The 20,479-nt window shown below is 38.3% G+C and overlaps 1 protein-coding gene across 1 annotated transcript in view; it reads right to left on the bottom strand.

Moving 5' to 3' along the window:
- The window catches only part of ABI2 (abl interactor 2), a 200,066-nt gene that overhangs the window by 51,980 nt on the left and 127,607 nt on the right, over window positions 1-20,479 (bottom strand). Inside the window, 1 exon segment of the mRNA XM_077154784.1 lies at window positions 10,986-11,144. Within this exon segment, the coding sequence (XP_077010899.1) occupies window positions 10,986-11,144 (159 nt within the window).

Here is a 20,479-nt window from a genome sequence, read left to right as displayed (position 1 = left end):
AGGGTAGGTGAATATATTTCATTAAAATGGTAGTGATCAATGAAAGGGAGGGTTAAGGGATAGGGTATGTATAAATGTTTTTCTGTTTCTTTTTATTTCTTTTTCTGAATTGATGCAAATGATCATGATGATGAATATGCAACTATGTGATGATCTTGTGAATTACTGATTATATATGTAGAACAGAATGATCATAAGTTAAGAATGTTTGTCATATTTTTAAAAAAATTAATGAAAAAAAAGAAAAAATGCATTTCAAAAAATGAAACACTGCCCACGCAAAAAGAAAAGAAAAGAAACAGAACTTAGAGGCCAAAGATGTTTGATAATTCATTTAAGTTTAATAGCTTATATTTTACATTCTAATGAGGGAAATAATTTAAGCAATTTAAGAGTGAACTATTTTCTAAATGTGGAAAGCAACTTAGAAACAAGGTATTTAAAAGTGAACCTAGAGGGAAATTTGATTGCTAAGTGCCCGGCGAGCCGCCGAGTCAATCTTCCTGAGTCTTGGTGGTCCCTCAGCATGGTTTGGACTGGGTCCTGTCCACTGCCGCAGCTGCTCCTAGACACTGGTGACAAAAACAAATACTAGGACTTCCGGAGAAGATGGCGGCTTAGTAAGACGTGCGGATCTTAGTTCCTCCTCCAGAACACCTACTAGGGGAGTAGAAAAGATACAGAACAGCTCCCGGAGCCACGACAGAGATAAAAAAGACAGCATACCCCATCCTGGAACGGCTGACTGTCTGGGAGAACCAGCTCTGGTGAGATCGCCGAGGTGCGTGGGCTTCCCCAGGCCGGGGCGGCAAGCAGCTGGAGTCCCTCCCTTCCTCCTTCCCAGGCCAGCTGGAAGAATTGGACAGGCGGTCCCCTCAAGTCGCAGCGGCTGGCGACACCCACACGCGCGGCCCCCCGGACCAACTGGGAGAATTGGATCGGAGATCCCCAGGCCACGGAGAACAGTGACCGGGGGGGTCCCTTCCAGACACGTGACTTCCCGGTCCGGCTGGGAATGGTGCACTCTCCCGGGCTGCGGCGGCTGGCGTCATCCCGCCACGCTTGGCGCCCCAGGCCGACTAGGAGATTCGGACGGACGCTCACCCAGGCTGCGGCGGCCGGCGACCTCCCCGGGTTCGGATCTCCAGGCCGGCTGGCATTCTTCCAAGCCGTTTCGGCTGGCGAACCTCCCCCATGGCAAGAGTTTTCCAAAGTTAAAGGACACAGCACCTTTTACTGGTGGGACCCGCAGACAAACGTGTGCCACGAGCGCCACCTACTGGGCAGGATAAGAAAAACAGAACCCAGAGATTTCACAGAAAAATCTTTCAACCTGTTGGGTCCAAAACCCAGGGAAATCTGACTAAATGCCCAGATGCCAGCAGAAGATAACGGATCACGCTCAGAAAACTAAAAATATGGCCCAGTCAAAGGAGCAAACCAATAGTTCAAATGAGATACAGGACCTGAGACAACTAATGCTGAATATATGAACAGAAATGGAAAACCTATTCAAAAACGAAATCGATAAACTGAGGGAGAACATGAAGAAGACATGGGCTGAACATAAAGAAGAAATAGAAAAACTGAAAAAACGAATCACAGAACTTATGGAACTGAAGGATAAAGTAGAAAAGATGGAAAAAACAATGGATATCTACAATGACAGATTTAAAGAGACAGAAGAAAGAATTAGTGATTTGGAGGATGGAACATCTGAAGTCCAAAAAGAAACAGAAACTATAGGGAAAAGAATGGAAAAATTTGAACAGGGGACCAGGGAACTGAAGGACAATATGAAGCACACAAATATACGTGTTGTGGGTGTCCCAGAAGGAGAAGAGAAGGGAAAAGGAGGAGAAAAACTAATGGAAGAAATTATCACTGAAAATTTCCCAATTCTTATGAAAGACCTAAAATTACAGCTCCAAGTGCAGCGCACCCCAAAGAGAATAGACCCATATAGGCATTCTTCAAGACACTTACTAGTTAGAATGTCAGAGGTCAAAGAGAAAGAGGGATCTTGAAAGCAGCAAGAGAAAAGCAATCCATCACATACAACGGAAACCCAATAAGCCTATGTATAGATTTCTCAGCAGAAACCATGGAAGCCAGAAGACACTGGGATGATATATATAAATTACTAAAAGAGAAAAACTGCCAACCAAGACTTCTATATCCAGCAAAACTGTCCTTCAAAAATGAGGGAGAAATTAAAGCATTCTCAGACAAAAAGTCACTGAGGAAATTTGTGACCAAGAGACCAGCTCTGCAAGAAATACTAAAGGGAGCACTACAGTCAGATACGAAAAGACAGAAGAGAGAGGTATGGAGAAGAGCGGAGAAAGAAGGAAAGTCAGATATGATATATATAATACAAAAGGCAAAATGGTAGAGGAAACTATTATCCAAACAGTAATAACACTAAATCTTAATGGACTGAATTCCCCAATCAAAAGACATAGACTGGCAGAATGGATAAAAAGTAGGATCCTTCTATATGCTGTCTACAGGAAACACATCTTAGACCCAAAGATAAACATAGGTTGAAAGTGAAAGGTTGGGAAAAGATATTTCATGCAAATAACAACCAGAAAAGAGCAGGAGTAGCTATACTAATATCCAACAAACTAGACTTCAAATGTAAAACAGTTAAAAGAGACAAAGAAGGACACTATCTACTAATAAAAGGAACAATTAAACAAGAAGACATAACAATCATAAATATTTATGCACCGAACCAGAATGCGCAAAAATACGTGAGGAATACACTGCAAACACTGAAAAGGGAAATAGACACATATACCATAATAGTTGGAGACTTCAACTCACCACTCTCATTAATGGACAGAACATCTAGACAGAGGATCAATAAAGAAATAGAGAATCTGAATATTACTATAAATGAGCTAGGCTTAACAGACATTTATAGGACATTACACCCCACAACAGCAGGATACACCTTTTTCTCAAGTGCTCATGGATCATTCTCAAAGATAGACCATATCCTGGGTCACAAAGCAAGTCTTAACAAATTTAAAAAGATTGAAATCATACACAACACTTTCTCGGATCATAAAGGAATGAAGTTGGAAATCAGTAATAGGCGGAGTGCCAGAAAATTCACAAATACGTGGAGGCTCAACAACACACTCTTAAACAACAAGTGGGTCAAAGAAGAAATTGCTAGAGAAATTAGTAAATACCTAGAGGCGAATGAAAATGAAAACACAACATATCAAAACTTATGGGACGCAGCAAAGGCAGTGCTAAGAGGGAAATTTATTGCCCTAAATGCCTTTATCAGAAAAGAAGAAAAGGCAAAAATGCAGGAATTAACTGTCCACTTGGAAGAACTGGAGAAAGAACAGCAAACTAATCCCAAAGCAAGCAAAAGGAAAGAAATAACAAAGATTAGAGCAGAAATAAATGAAATTGAAAACATGAAAACAATAGAGAAAATCAGTAAGGCCAGAAGTTGGTTCTATGAGAAAATCAATAAGATTGATGGGCCCTTAGCAAGATTAACAAAAAGAAGAGAGAGGATGCAAATAAATAAGATCAGAAATGGAAGAGGAGACATAACTACTGACCTCACAGAAATAAAGGAGGTAATAACAGGATACTATGAACAACTTTACGCTAATAAATACAACAATTTAGATGAAATGGACGGGTTCCTGGAAAGACATGAACAACCAACTTTGACTCAAGAAGAAATAGATGACCTCAACAAACCAATCACAAGTAAAGAGATTGAATTAGTCATTCAAAAGCTCCCTAAAAAGAAAAGTCCAGGACCAGACGGCTTCACATGTGAATTCTATCAAACATTCCAGAAAGAATTAGTACCTACTCTCCTCAAACTCTTCAAAATAATCGAAGTGGAGGGAAAACTACCTAATTCATTCTATGAAGCCAACATCATCCTCATACCAAAACCAGGCAAAGATATTACAAATAAAGAAAATTACAGACCAATCTCACTAATGAATACAGATGCAAAAATCCTCAATAAAATTCTAACAAATCGTATCCAACAACACATTAAAAGAATTATACATCATGACCAAGTAGGATTCATCCCAGGTATGCAAGGATGGGTCAACATAAGAAAATCAATTAATGTCATACACCACATCAAAAAATCAAAGCAGAAAAATCACATGATCATCTCAATTGATGCAGAGAAGGCATTTGACAAGATTCAACATCCTTTCCTATTGAAAACACTTCAAAAGATAGGAATACAAGGGAACTTCCTTAAAATGATAGAGGGAATATATGAAAATCCCATAGCTAATATCATCCTCAATGGGGAAAAATTGAAAACTTTCCCCCTAAGATCAGGAACAAGACAAGGATGTCCACTATCACCACTATTATTCAACATTGTGTTGGAGGTTCTAGCCAGAGCAATTAGACAAGAAAAAGAAATACAAGGCATCAAAATTGGAAAGGAAGAAGTAAAACTATCACTGTTTGCAGACGATATGATACTATACGTCGAAAACCCGGAAAAATCCACAACAAAACTACTAGAGCTAATAAATGAGTACAGCAAAGTAGCAGGTTACAAGATCAACATTCAAAAATCTGAGGCATTTCTATACACTAGTAATGAACAACCTGAGGGGGAAATCAAGAAACAAATCCTATTTACAATTGCAACTAAAAGAATAAAATACCTAGGAATAAATTTAACTAAAGAGACAAAAAACCTATATAAAGATAACTACAAAAGACTGCTAAAAGAAATCACAGAAGACCTAAATAGATGGAAGGGCATACTGTGTTCATGGATTGGAAGACTAAATATAGTTAAGATGTCAATTCTACCTAAATTGATTTACAGATTCAATGCAATACCAATCAAAATCCCAACAACTTATTTTCCAGAAATAGAAAAACCAATAAGCAAATTTATCTGGAAGGGCAGGGTGCCCCGAATTGCTAAAAACATCTTGAGGAAAAAAAACGAAGCTGGAGGTCTCGCGATGCCGGACTTTAAGGCATATTATGATGCCACAGTGGTCAAAACAGCATGGTATTGGCATAAAGATAGATATATCGACCAATGGAATCGAATAGAGTGCTCAGATATAGACCCTCTCATCTATGGACATTTGATCTTTGATAAGGCAGTCAAGCCAACTCACCTGGGACAGAACAGTCTCTTCAATAAATGGTGCCTAGAGAACTGGATATCCATATGCAAAAGAATGAAAGAAGACCCGTATCTCACACCCTATACAAAAGTTAACTCAAAATGGATCAAAGATCTAAACATTAGGTCTAAGACCATAAAACAGATAGAGGAAAATGTAGGGAGATATCTTATGAAACTTACAATTGGAGGTGGTTTTATGGACCTTAAACCTAAAGCAAGAGCACTGAAGAAGGAAATAAATAAATGGGTGCTCCTCAAAATTAAACACTTTTGTGCATCAAAGAACTTTATCAAGAAAGTAGAAAGCCTACACAATGGGAGACAATATTTGGAAATGACATATCAGATAAAGGTCTAGTATCCAGAATTTATAAAGAGATTGTTCAACTCAACAACAAAAAGACAGCCAACCCAATTACAAAATGGGAAAAAGACTTGAACAGACACCTCTCAGAAGAGGAAATACGGATGGCCAAGAGGCACATGAAGAGATGCTCAATGTCCCTGGCTATTAGAGAAATGCAAATCAAAACCACAATGAGATATCATCTCACACCCACCAGAACGGCCATTATCAACAAAACAGAAAATGACAAGTGCTGGAGAGGATGCGGACAAAGAGGCACACTTATCCACTGTTGGTGGGAATGTCAAATGGTGCAACCACTGTGGAAGGCAGTTTGGCGGTTCCTCAAAAAGCTGAATATAGAATTGCCATACGACCCAGCAATACCATTGCTGGGTATCTACTCAAAGGACTTAAGGGCAAAGACACAAACGGACATTTGCACACCAATGTTTATAGCAGTGTTATTTACAATTGCAAAGAGATGGAAACAGCCAAAATGTCCATCAACAGACGAGTGGCTAAACAAACTGTGGTATATACATACGATGGAATATTATGCAGCTTTAAGACAGAATAAACTTATGAAGCATGTAATAGCATGGATGGACCTAGAGAACATTATGCTGAGTGAGTCTAGCCAAAAAATAAAAGAACAAATACTGTATGGTCCCACTGATGTGGACCGACATTCGAAAATAAACTTGGAATATGTCATTGGTAACAGAGTCCAGCAGGAGTTAGAAACAGGGTAAGATACTGGGTAATTGGAGCTGAAGGGATATAGACTGTGCAACAGGACTAGATACAAAAACTCAAAAATGGACAGCATAATAACACCTAATTGTAAAGTAATCATGTTAAAACACTGAATGAAGCTACATCTGAGATATAGGTTTTTTTTTTTTGTTTGTTTGTCTTTTTTTTTTTGTACTATTATTATTATTTTTATTTTTTTCTCTATATTGACATTCTATATCTTTTTCTGTTTTGCTAGTTTTTCTTCTAAATCGATGCAAATGTACTAAGAAATGATGATCATGCATCTATGTGATGATGTTAAGAATTACTGATTGCATATGTAGAATGGAATGATTTCTAAATGTTGGGTTAATTTTTTTTTCTTTAATTAATAAAAAAAAAAAAAAGTGAACCTAGAAAAAAAAAGGGAATTTAGCTAATCAGTAAGTGGAAATTTTCTGATGTAAAAAAAAAAATACAGTTAGCAAACAATCATTAGTCCTGTAGTCTCAGAAAGGTGAAAGGAACTGGATCATTTTTGTTACTCATTTTTAATTTTTTTTAAAAATCAAAATATGATGTATGCAAAGAAAAAATAACAGATTAAGATACACATTTAAAAACATAACATGTTTATTGAATCAATGTGAAGAACTACTTGGTTTCCTTGGTCAGTTAAGAGTATACTTAAACTTTTCAGTTGTTGTCTCTCTTTTCTTTTTATTTTCCCTAGAGTAAAATTTATAACAAATGCTAAAGAGTGCCTAAAATAAGAATTTGAAATAGCTTCTTGCTACTGCTCTTTATACTTTACTAATGTTCTGGAGATTTATGGTAATGCAAACATAATTGTCACTCAAAGGATATATGTTTTGGCTTCTCTTCTGCAATACCACGGTCCCAATATTGATTTTTCACTGTTTTGAGTTTTTTTTTTCCCCATGGGCAGGTACCAGGAATCGAACCCGGGTCTCAGGCATGGCAGGTGAGAACTCTGCCACTGAGCCACTGGGGCCCGCCCTGTTTTGAGTTATTTTTAATACTAGTTGGGGGTTATTGAACCTAAAATTTTCCCTTTGTAAGACATCATAATCTTTCAGAAATTCCTCTATCTCATAATACTGCATATATAGTCACATTCCTTGGAGCTAACATTCTCCTTTTATTAGAGTTTTTTTTTGTAATAAGAAAAGATTAACATAAAATGTAGGACATCTTTTACTAAAAGCCTTAGTTCTTAAATACCACATTATCAATTCCTCATCAAACTAGGTTTATATAGGTATGTAGTATGTGTATATATTCATATACATAGACAAATGTACATTCTCCTTTATCACCAAAGTGTTTCATATCTATACTTAAAGTAAAAACTGTTAACTCTTGAATAGCCTTATGTGTTTCAATGCCCCTCCTTACTACTGGCAAGATAAATGATAAACCGGTATTTTTATTTCTGAGGTTGGATTAGATCAAGAATAATGAGAACCAAATGGTTTTCAGTTATGCCTTAGCCAAAGTGTTCCTTTCCATAATTTGTTTCCAAAATAATCTCATTAGAAATACTGTGCTCCTAGGACTAGGCACCAGACACTGGTGTTCCATATTTTCATTTCTATATTACAATGCCCTTTCAAAATCAAACCAAATGATAAATTAACAAATACAGCAATGGTGCAGATACACTTTACACCTCCCAGAACCCTGTTAAATTTGCAGACACATGAATGCCAACCTGTCAGTTCACTTCTTCAGAAGCACTCATCCATGGCAAGGCCTGAACTACAAAAATTATATTGGCAACTGTGCTGGTGTGAAAGGATATGTGTCCCCTAGAAAAGCCATGTTTTAATCCTGATCCCATTTTGTAAAGATAGGCGTTTCTTCTAATCCTTATTCAGCATTGTATGTTTGAAACTGTAATTAGATCATCTCCCTGGAGATGTGATATAATCGAGAGTGGAATAGGTGACGACATGTCTCCACCCATTCGAGTGGGTCTTGATAAGTCTCTGGAGTCCTAATAAAGAGGAAACATTTTGGAGAATAAAGGAGATTCAGAGAGAGCAGAAAACGACGTAGCCATGAGAAACAGAGAGCCTACAAGCCAGTGACCTCTGGAGATGAAGATGGAAAATGCCTCCCGTGGAGCTTTATGAAACAGGAAGCCAGGAGAGAAAGTAGCAGATGACACCTTGCTTGCCATGTGCCCTTTCAGCTGAGAGAGAAACTGTGACTGTGTTCACCATGTGCCTTTCCAGATGAGACAGAAACCCTGAATATCATCGGCCTTCTTGAACCAAGGTATCTTTCCCTGGATGCCTTTGATTGGACATTTCTATAGACTTGTTTTAACTGGACATTTTCACGGCCTTAGAAGTGTAAATTAGCAACTTATTAAATTCCCCTTTTAAAACCATTCTGATTCTGGTATATTGCATTCTGGCTGCTAGCAAATTAGAACAGCAACACAAACCTGGAACCATTTTGTTAAATCAGGAATGAGTTTTTTGACAAAGCACAATTGAGTATTGTATTTTAAATGTGAAGAAATAGGGGCAAACTATGGGGCCAGTGAGAATAACAGAGGCTGATCATATGCTACTCTAAAGCAAATAAATAGTATATCTAACAGAACACTAGTTTGCAAAGCATTAAATCTTACAAAAAGCTTTTCAAAGAACATGGTTTGGTACAATATTTCTTTTTGGTTTAGAAAAAGCACTCTGATTAACTAACTAACAAAATTCTGGCCACCTCTTTAAATATTTACCAAAACCCTGGAGAAGAAAGATAGAACTTAACAGAGAGGAGGAGTACAGGTGGAAAAATAAAAAACTAAATTAAACTGCCCCACACTATTACACCAAGGATCCAACAATTCCAATTCAATGAACTTGCTTCAATGAGTGTGAAAAATACTTTCATTAAAATCATTTCTAGAGTAGGGAGGGTGTTTTTCTACTTTAACATATACTTTCAAGTACACGAAAATCAGATATATAAAGAAAAATATTGGAATACATATTTAAAATACATTTAAATATGTGTTTAAAGAGCTTTCAAATAAATCCCACCAAAGGGCTCTCATAAAACTATAAGACTATTTTGAGGTATGTATGTACAAAGCATGAAATATCTCTGGATATACTTTCTGAATATCATATACAGTTAGACCTAAATTGTAACAGTGAAGCCTCTCTTAGCTCCATCATGAAAGCAGCCTGCTTTCGACTAACATTATTCTTTCAAAACTCCATGTAAGAATAAGGAAGGGTATAAGAGCTATGAGCAATAATTATCTAGACTTCCAAGAGTGCTGGGGAGAGAGCTTATCTGTAGCAGAAATATAAAAAAGATATATAACAAACCAAGATTTAAGAATAAGTAATACATTTAGGTACAAAATAGCACCTGTACAAATGTGGGTCTGAGAAAGTTTAAAAATAGAATGTATGGAAAGGCAATTTTGTCAAAATTAAATTCAAAATGAGTTATAAATATGGCACAGTAAAAAACAAAGTGTCATCAAAGATAGCAGTAAGAGAAGTATATTCGAACTAAGACAATTGGTAGTCACACTTACACTGGTCAAACTACAAATGACATATGAAAGGATTTTGGATAAAGGGACAAGGGATCCATTTGACATTCAACAAATGGTTACTGAGCACTATTCCCACAATACAACTGAATAAAGACATTATAATACAGGCTGTCATGTGCTTTACATTACAATGGAGGCATCCTTCACCCTAGGAGGAGAAAACTCAGGAGTGTCAGAAACCTAAATTCAAATTCTAACTTGACCATTCCCACCTCAGTGTCCTTATCTGTAAAATACAGTTGAAAATGACTATCAATCTTCTTTTGTACATTATAAGAATCAAATGAGATTAATATGAAAACATCCTTTAAACTGTATGGATGTAGAAGGCGGATCAGACATTTTCTATGAGACATCAAAGAATATAACTAAGGTTTCACCGATAGGTAATTGCCACAATAGACAAATTTCAGATTCATAAAACTCCATAAAAAGATGGAATAGGCTGTCTCCTAATATCAGAGATATTCAAATAGGCTTGCAAAAATCCAGAAAAATACAGTAAGTTTTTTTAAGCTATGTCCACAATAGCCATCCTTGCATCTCTGGGAAAGAAGCAAAATAATGACTTTGTATAGTATTAAATATGTGCCAGACTAATTTTTCTGTAAGCATGATACAATAGAAAGATGACTGTTACATTTGGATCAATCTCTCCAAATCCATTTGGCCATCTGTATAGAAGGAGAATATCTGGATCACAGGTTTCATTAGAGAACTGATTAAAATAGTGTAGCTGTGTAGCAAAAAGCATCTTCAAAAATGTCATTTCCCCTTTTACTTTGCCACTTCTAAATTGTTATTTGTGTGCACTCAATTTTCATTATTGACTATTGATAGGGAACCTGATTAAACAAGAAGGAAATATTATTTACCACAGTATTATTTAAAAGGTAAATAACCATTAGCACATTCAAAAGAATTCTGTTCAGAAAAAGTAAGTTACACAACCAAAGAAGCATTTGAAAATATTACAAACTTTGTATTCATTCATTCTTCCATTTATTCAACAAACAGTATTGACCACCTATCAGATCTAGTCATTTGTAACTGAAGGTTTATTTTTGTCAGTGAAGGTTTTTAATTAGATACAGTCTAAAGAATGCAAAGGAAAATCTAACCTGGATTCTGGCTATAAAAAGGTCCTCCGTTCATCTGATTCTGAAGGCTTGTCTGTGACGTTATGGAAGGAGGGCGTCTATAGGGCAATGAGCCCCCTATTGTTGGGGGAGTATGGCGAGAGGCAGGTCTATTCATGCTGTAGAACTGAACAGGATGACCTGGGAAATGGACAAAATATAAATCTGTCATTCAAAGAAAATTATCACAATCAATTAAATACTTCAGATGCAATGTCTGAATCTTAAGATTATTAAAAGTAACAGTTATAGCTAATTTAATTGCTATCTGACAAACACTTGATGCTTTGTAATTCAAGCCAACAGAATTACTGCTCAGCTGACATTATATCAAAGTACAAAAACAGGAACGTCGATAAACCAAATGACAATTAAGTTTGGCAAAACTACACTTAAATAGATTATTAATACTATGAACACATTAAGTTAATAATTTGATAGCATTTCAAAATCATTACAATTAATTTAAATGACAGGCACCTCCTTTCCTCCCCAAAGAATAGCAACTAAATACCATAAACTAAACTCAACAAGAATGACATTTGGGAAAGAAAAAGAAAAAATGTTTTGACATAGCAGTTTTATTCCAAGATAATAAATTTAAGGTAGCAAAATAATTTGTTTAAAGGAAAAATACAGAAAATTTTTCAACAAAAGGTCAAGGTGGCATAATTCCAAATCAAAAACATCTTTATTCAAGCAAAATTATCCACCTTTAAAGCTATACTGTTTTATCTTAAAATTAGAACTTAAGAAATTTAGCTATAAAAAAAGCTAAGATGCAAAAAGTGACTCCAAATATTTTGTTCTTAATATTATCCCTGAATCTGTACAAATTTATCATCTATTTCTTAACAGTTTTGCAATAGCTAATACCAACTGGAGACATACTTTTCTAAGCTATCCAATTTCCTAATGCAACTCAATTCCTAATTTTACCTTGACTCCATCCTCACTTAAAACTATTCAGCTGAGGGCTCCGATGAGCATGTACCTGTAAGCACAAGAGCACTCCAGGCCAAAAAAGAAAAGATGAAAAGGAAAGGGAGAGAGATGAAACAGACTGGAAGACGGAAAAAAGGAAGTAAGGTGGGGGAGGAGGGGATGGGGATGGGGAAGGAGAATGGGAGGAAGAGATTCAGAAGGAAAGAGGTGAAAAGAAAGGAGCATACCCTTTTGACAACTTTTAACCTTATCCATGATTTTAAAGGTTTCACATGATAAAAACCGGTCTGTGGGAACTCTAATTTTATCAAACTTAGATTCATATAAAAAATATTAGAAAAACAGTCAAAATCCACTAAGCTGTCTAATCTTAATACACACAGCAGGATCAAAATAGAAAAATGAATTCTATTCTATAAAAATCTTGAATATTCAAATTTAAACATAATGAAGTCTCTACCCATGATAAAAATATAAACATGTATAACAATAAACTGTTATTTAAAAGGCACACTTAGTCCTTTGAACCACAAGATACAAATATATTACTAGCATTAGTAATCTATCTATAACAAACTAATACAAACCTGTAGTACATGAAAATAAAATAGGCTCTTTTGCATAGTCATTAGGCACCAGCATCTTAGACCCTGTTATATGGTCCTTCAGTGACCACCTGACACCTGATAAACAGCTTCTCCTTATCCTACCCAGTTACAGACCCTGCAAAAGTCAAATACAAATTCCCCAATTCCCCAATTCCCCACTCTTGCTTAGTCAACCACTACACTACAGCTCATGTAATATTATAAAGGCAGTCCTCAGGCCCACTGTAACCTTTGATCCTACCTGCTTGGTTGGGCCTATGTTCCTAATGTGTTTCCTCATGTGACCCTATTGCTCCCCTCTCTATGTCTTAGGTCCAGTGCACATTACTAAACTTCTTTTTCATTCATTTCTGGTGTCACTTGTCCTTGCATATCCAACTACCTATATAAAGGTCATTATATTCAGAAAAGCCTAGGAGATAAGTTTAAAAACATCTAATATTACCATTATGAATTTTATATAGTTAGAATTAGTTTAAAATCTCACATGCTGTAAGTCCTCAGTGATTCAAAGACACTATTCATACCAACTACTAAATAACATACTCATCTTGCATTAAAAAAACAATACAGTTGTGTGGGCCACAGTGGCCTAGCAGGCAGCAATTGTGCCTACAGTGTAAAAAAATATATAGTTAATTATCACAGACCTATTACACCTAAAACTAAAAACTTCTACAAGGAAACACTCAACTAAATCTTTTTGATCTTGGGGAAGGGAAAGAGTTATTAGATATAACAGCAAAAGTACAATTCATAAAATGAAACGAAACTGATCACTGCACTTAAAGTAAATAACTCTTAAAGACACATTTAAGAAGATAAAAGGGCAAACCAGGAGAAAACATTTGGAAATTACATAACTGATAAAAGACTTGTAATGCAAACAAAACCTTATTTCTTAAAAAAGGGGGAGGAATAAACCATTTAAATAGTATAGACAGATGGCAAATAGGCACATGAGAAAATGTTTAATATCATTAGTCATTAGGAAAATGAAAAGCAAAATCATAGAGACAACCATTACTCACCTATTAAAATGGCTAATGGTTAAAAAATAAAAATTAAAAAAAAAAAATCCCTGACAATACCAAGTGCCATTGAGGATGCAGACAACTGGAAATCTTGTGTGGGGGTGGGTGTGGGTGTGGGGTTGTATGCAAAATCGTATAGCCACTTTGGAAAACAATTTGGCAGTTTCTCATAAAGATAAACATTCATTTACCATATGATCCAGCAAACCTAATCCCTAGGTATTTACCGAATGAAATGAAAACATATATACATGCAAAAACCTGTAATGTGAATCTTTATGACAGCTTAATTTTTTTCTTTTCATGCATATCTTCATTTTATTATTCACCTACCCATATACTGGATAAAGAAGGTGTCAGTCACAATGGTTTTACAATTACACGGTCATAAGATAAAAGCAATATAGTTATTCATTCATTATCAAAGATCAAGCCTACTGTATTACAGTTCAATAATTTCAACAATTTCAAGTTTTCCCTTCTGGCTATTCTAATACACTAGAAACAAAAAATATTTATATAATAAGTCACAGTCATAACCATTTGTTAAACCCTAACTTTTCAGTTACAACTCCTCCTCTCATTTGTTCATTCTCTCAATCTTTGGGGATAACTGGGCAATGACCAGTATAACTTCCTCTATGCTGAAAAGGGGTGTCTACATTATGGGGTCGAGGAATGAAACTGCTTGATGTTCTTGGAGAGACTGGTAACTGAGTTTCAGGGCTTATCTGAAATAGGAACATCTGGAGGTTTAAGTTTCTTCAAAAATAAACCTAGTAAGTAAAACTTGAGTCTTAGATAGAGCCCAGGATATTATTTATCCTAGGGTTTTCAGGAACACTGTTGGTTGGGGCTCGGCATACTTTGGTAATTTGCAATATATGGCTGAAACTTGCATAAGAGTTTGGAAGTTTCTTATGAAACTTGATCTCTCAACTGTATTTGAAATCTCTTAGCCATTGAAACTTTGTTTCATTTCTTTTCCCCCTTTTGGTCAAAAAGGCACTGTCAATCCCACCATGCTGGGCCCAACATTCCTGGGCCCAACATTCCTGGGAGTCATGTCCCATGTTGCCAGGGAGACCTGTAACCCTGGGAATCATGTCCCACGTCAGAGGAAGGGTACTGAGTTTATATGCATAGTTTGGCTTAGAGAGGCCACATGTGAGCAACAAAAGAGGTTCTGTGGGGGTGACTCTCAGACATAATTATAAGTCGGTATTTTAGTTTGCTAATACTGCCAGAACTGCCATACACCAGAAATGGAACGGCTTTTATTAAGAAGATTTATTTGGTTACAAATTTACAGTTCTTCAGAGGAAAGGCTGATAGCTTTCATCTAAGTTCCTCTGTCATGGGAAGGCACATGATGACACCTGATGGTGTTCCCTCCTGTTTCTGGGTTCAAACAGCTTTCTCCAGGTGGCTCCTTTCTGATCCCCAACCTGTGGATCTGAGCTGTTTAGGTCTCTTCTGACCTTTCCCTTTTAAGCCTCCAGCTAATTAAATTGTAACTTACTGCTGAGGCACTCCCCTTAGGTGACAGCAGATGTAATCAGCCATAGATGAATAACACATTCTGATGATTTAAGTCCACAGTAATAGAACAAATGGGTACCATCATATGGCCAAGTTGACACCTGAACCTACTACTGTAGGATTAGCTTTGCGATTACAGAAATCAGTTTCATAAGTGTAAGAAACAAAGTTTAACTTTCACAAAGGTGTCACAGGCAGGGAAAGGGGAGGGCCTCTGATGCACACTTAGAACTGACACCAAATTCTTAAAGGCCAGGGTCATTAAAAATATAAAACATAATCAAAGGGGGAACCTTCAGCAGGAAGTTCAAATTAGTCAGATTTCCCAGATAGGTTGTAACCTTTGGAGTATCCAATCAGCGGAGAAACAGGAGGATCTGTGGGTCAGGCACAGGTATAAGAGTCTTGGCTTTCTATTGTTTGGCACACCAGTTACAATTTTGTGATCAGCTAGGCACCCGTTCTTGCAAGATCGTGAATAAATTATTTTCTCCTCCACAATCAGATGAGCATTTGTTCTCCTTCAAGTACAGCATTCATTCTAACAACTTTGGGGGCTCATCCAGGATCTAAGGCTTCAAAGGAGGACCCCCAGGGAGGACGACGGGAAGGCATGCTCTGCTGATTAAGCAGTCTCAAACTCTGCCATGTGGAGGCCGCCTCTGACAGCAAGAGAGACCAAAAAACTGGATGCTTGGGTTCGCTGATTGTGAACAAGAAAAATAAAAGGCTGCCTCAGTGACCAGGCAACTCTGTGCACAGACTAAGTTAAGAAAACAGCTGTTAAGTGTTGCCTTGGTGGTCCAGAAGGATCCTGATGAGTCTGAGGTGGAGCATGTGTGTGAGACGTTCAAAGCAAGCGCCAAGTCCCAGATCACCTCAGCAAAGAAAAAGGGCTGGAGACGGACAAAGTGAAACGGTGCTGACATAAAGGGACATAGAGAAGACCAGGAAGGGGAACAGAGGCAGCCAGTCAGCTGGGGGTAAAAAGGAAGGGAGTGCTGATACAGGCCACCAGGGACATTTCCCTGGATAGTCCATTAGGGAGAATATTAAAATAGTTGGGCTGATAACGATTAAACAGAAGTGAAGGACAAACAGGAAATAGTTAAATACTGTTGCTATATTTGGACCAAAGAAAGCACTGTGTCCCTCAATGTATTCTGGCCAAAATACAGGGCAGATGAGGACTGGCTTAGTGCAAACCTCATGCTTTATGTTAATGATAAGAAGACCTTCTCTAAAGATGAGTCAGATTATGCCATGTGTCGGCTAAAGGGAAGGGGGACTTCCCTTTATCCTGTAAAGGTAACCCCAGAGCCAGAAGCTAAACTTTTAGAAGCTAAAGCCTGGGATCCTTTACTGAGCCTTCCCCTACCCTACACACCTCCCCTGGGCCAGGGACTGCTGGACCTGGAGGCCCAATGAAACTAACCCACGTCCCCTCCATAAGGAGCGGGAGGGGCAATCAGGGTCAACTGCTCCACCTGTGACAAACAACAACCACTGAGGAAGGAGTTGGAACAGTGTAAGAAAGATATACGGGATTTTCCATTTCCGGGGGCTCCTTAGGGAAAAAGGGTGAGGGAATATAGATCTCTCTGTATATTCTGAGAGAAGTACATATTGGACCAGAGGAAATTGGTTATGTAAACACCCCCTTGATGAGTACAGAAGTGAGGAACTTGAAGAAAGAAATGAAATCATTAATGAATGATCCAGCAGAGCTAGCCGAAAAACCAGATCAATTTTTAGGGCCCAGCTTATATACCTGGTCTGATCTTATGTTAATCCTAAATATCCTCTTCACAGGGGAAGAAAGGGGAATGGTGAGGAGGGCAGCTAAGGGAGAACGGGTGAGGCAGCATCCACCCAGATGAAGGGTGATGGCAGCAGAGCAGAAATTCCCTAATGTAGATCCCAATTGGGATAACAATCAGGAAGACAGGGTACAAATGAGGGATCTTAAAGACCTCATTATACAAGGGATAAAGATGGCAATACCCAAATCTCAGAATTTGAATAAGGCCTTTGAGGTGGCCCAAGAAAGAGATGAGGCCCTACTGCTTACCTACAAAGGTTGAGGGACCAGACAAGGAAATACTCAGGAATAGACCCTGAGAGTCCTGTGGCCCAAGGAATATTAAAGGTCATCTACATGAAGGGGTCTTGGCCTGACATTCAGAAAAAGATCCAGAAAATAGATGTCGATAGATAAACCACTGGAAGAATTACTGAGAGTCTCAGAAAGTATTTGTGAGAAGGGAGGAGAAAAGACAAAAGCAGAAAGTTAAAGTCATGATAAGTATGGTTAACCACAGGGTCAAGAAGAAATTAGAGATAAAGCAGGGAGGAGGCAGGCAGAGGCAAGATAGAGAAAGAGTTCAGGCCAGAGGAGATAAAGGAGAGAGGAGGCACGAGATTTAGCAGGATGTTATCACTGTGGGAAATCTAGTCATTTTAAAAGGGTGTGCCCAAGTTTAAAGAAAGAATGTGGGGCGATACCCCTGATGAACTTTGAAGTTCAGGGAGGTCAGAGGCTCCTTGTTTCAAGAGCCTACCAGGAGGCCTTTGGTAAATCTGAAGGTGGACGCTTATCAGGAAGAAATTACATTTTTGGTAGACAGTGGGGCAGCTCGATCTTCTGTGAATCACATCCCAAAGGGAACTGAATTCTCTGGTAGCTCCCTCACAGTTTTGGGAGTAAAAGGAGAAGGATTTAAAGTCCCCATTTTCAAATCTACTAATATCTTTTGGGAAGGGGACAAAATTATAAATTCCCTGTTATACATTCCAGAAGTTGAAAGTGATTTATTGGGAGGAAACCTGATAGTACCCATGGGACTGGACCTGGAGATACGGGATGGCCAAACAGAAGTTGTCTTAGGCTTGCTTACCAAGGAAGATAAGAAAGACATCCAAGAAAAAGTATGGGTGAGGGAGGGAAATGGGGAGGGGGGATTGTTTGCAGGTTCCCCCTATAAAAATTAAAATGAAAAAGGAAGGAGAGGTGGTCTGTCAAAGACAGTATCCCATCCCATTAAAGGGGAGACAAAGACTTCAGCACATCACTGAAGGTCTCCTTTCAGATGAGCTCTTGGAAACCTGTATGTCCTCTTTCCAAACTCCCATTCTTCCCATCCAGAAAGCAGATGGCAGTTGGGGGATGGTACAGGACACGAGAGCCATCAACCAAATTGTTCAAGTTAGACAACCCATGGTCCCTAACCCTTATACTCTCCTTAGTAGAATTCCCTACCATCACAAGTGGTTCAGTGTAGTAAATCTGAAGGATGCCTTTTCAGCCTGCCCTCTTGACCCAGAGAGTAGGGACTTACCTCTGAATGGGAAAATCCCTTCACTGGAAGGAGGCAACAATATAGGTAGAAAGTCCTACATCAGGGCTTCACAGAATCCCCCAATTTCTTTAGGCAGGAACTAGAAAAAGTGTTGGAAAGGTTTCCAATCCCATCTGAAATTACCCTTTTACAGTACGTAAATGATCTATTAATATCAGGTAAAGAAAAACAGGGAGTTGTCCAGACTACAAAGGACCTGTTGAACTTCCTAGGAGACAAAGGACTACGGGTATCAAAATATAAACTACAGTTTGTGGAAAGGGAAGTTAAGTACTTAGGCCAGCTCATAAGCAAAGGAAAAAGGAGAATAAACCCAGAGAGAATTCAGGCCATATTTGGATTGCCTCTTCCCCAGACAGAGGGAACTAAAGAAGTCCTTAGGATTAGTGAGGTACTGTAGGTTGTGAATAGATTCTTATGCCTCTCAAGCTAAAGGATTATACCAAAAACTGTTATTAGAGGAAGAGCCTGACATATTAGAATGGAGAGAAGGGGAAGCAGGAGCCTTAGAAGGGCTCAAATGGGCACTGTACAGGCTCCTGTTCTAGCTCTCCCCTCCCTCAAGAAGCCTTTTCATCTATTTATTACAGTAGGCAAAGGAACAGCATTAGGGATACTAACTCAAAATTGGGGAGGCCAAAGGAGACCCATAGCCCTCCTTTCTAAACTTTTGGACCCTGTCTCCAGATGGCGGCCCAGGCGCATTCAGGCTGGTGCGGCTACAGCTCTCCTAGTAGGAAACTAACATTTGGAGGGCATTAGCGGTCAGCACCCCTCATCAGGTCAAGACCATTTGATCCGAAAAGGCAGGGAGGTGGCTGGCTGATTCCCGAATCCTCCTGAAGTATGAGGCAATCTTAATGGAGAAGAATGACTTGGTTTTGACCATAGACAATAGCTTGAACCCGGCCTCCTTTCTTTGGATTTGAGTATCAAACCAAAGTTCAGCCTGATCTGGGGGATCTCCCCTTATATTCAGGGGAAAAATTGTTTATAGATAGATCTTCCCTGGGTCCTGGTGGGAAAAAAGGCACAATGCTTAGGCAATTGTGGATGGACTAATTTATGAAGTAAGGGAAGTTAGTTGATTGCCCAATGACTGGTCAGCTCAAACTTGCAAGTTGTATATATTAAACCAAGTCCTCAAATTATTATATGGTACAGTCTACATTGACTCTAAGTATGCCTTTGGGGTAGTCCATACCTTTGGAAAAATCTGGGAAGAAAGGGGACGAATTAATAGCAAGGAGAGGAATTGAAGAATTAATTTAAAAAGTATTAATTAATACTTACCAAGGGAAATATCACTGGTGCACAAAGGGAAATATCACTGGTGCATGAAAATGGACACCAGAAAGGCCATATCTTTGAGGCAAAGGGCAACAGGTTGGCAGATAAAAAGGCTAAGGAAGCTTCCCTTTGCCCCATTGAAGTTAATGGTCTTAATACCCTTCATTCCCAGAGAATCTGAGGTCCCTGTATTCTCCGAGAAGGAAATAAAGGAACTGGAACAATTGGGAGCAAGTTCAGACAGTTAGGGGAGATGGGTCCTCCTAGACGGCAAGCAAATTTTGAATAAATCCGTAAGACTAGCAGTCTTACTGATATCAGGACGTCACTGGGGAGTACAGGCCATATGTGACTTGGTTCTTAAACATTTGGGTGTGTGGGTCTCTACACCATAGCTAAACAAACATATATATGGTGCATAATTTGCAAAAGATCAATTAAAAGGTTCCAAGGAAACAGGTATAAGGGGGAAGGGAACCAGGCCTTAGGCCACTTCAAAGCATTCCAGTTAATTACACTGAGATGCCTCCAGTGGGATGGCTAAAATATATTCTGGTTCTTGCAGACCCTCTAACAGGGTGGTTGGAGGAATATCCTCTAATCTCAGCTACAGCATTGGCAACTTCCAAAATTATCCTTGAACAAATTGTTCCCCACCAGGGGTTGGTAGAGAACCATGGTTGATTCTGACAATGGTA

Source organism: Tamandua tetradactyla, chromosome 3, assembly GCF_023851605.1.
Source record: "Tamandua tetradactyla isolate mTamTet1 chromosome 3, mTamTet1.pri, whole genome shotgun sequence".
Classification (NCBI taxonomy): domain Eukaryota; kingdom Metazoa; phylum Chordata; class Mammalia; order Pilosa; family Myrmecophagidae; genus Tamandua; species Tamandua tetradactyla.
This window is presented reverse-complemented; position numbering and strand designations above follow the sequence as displayed.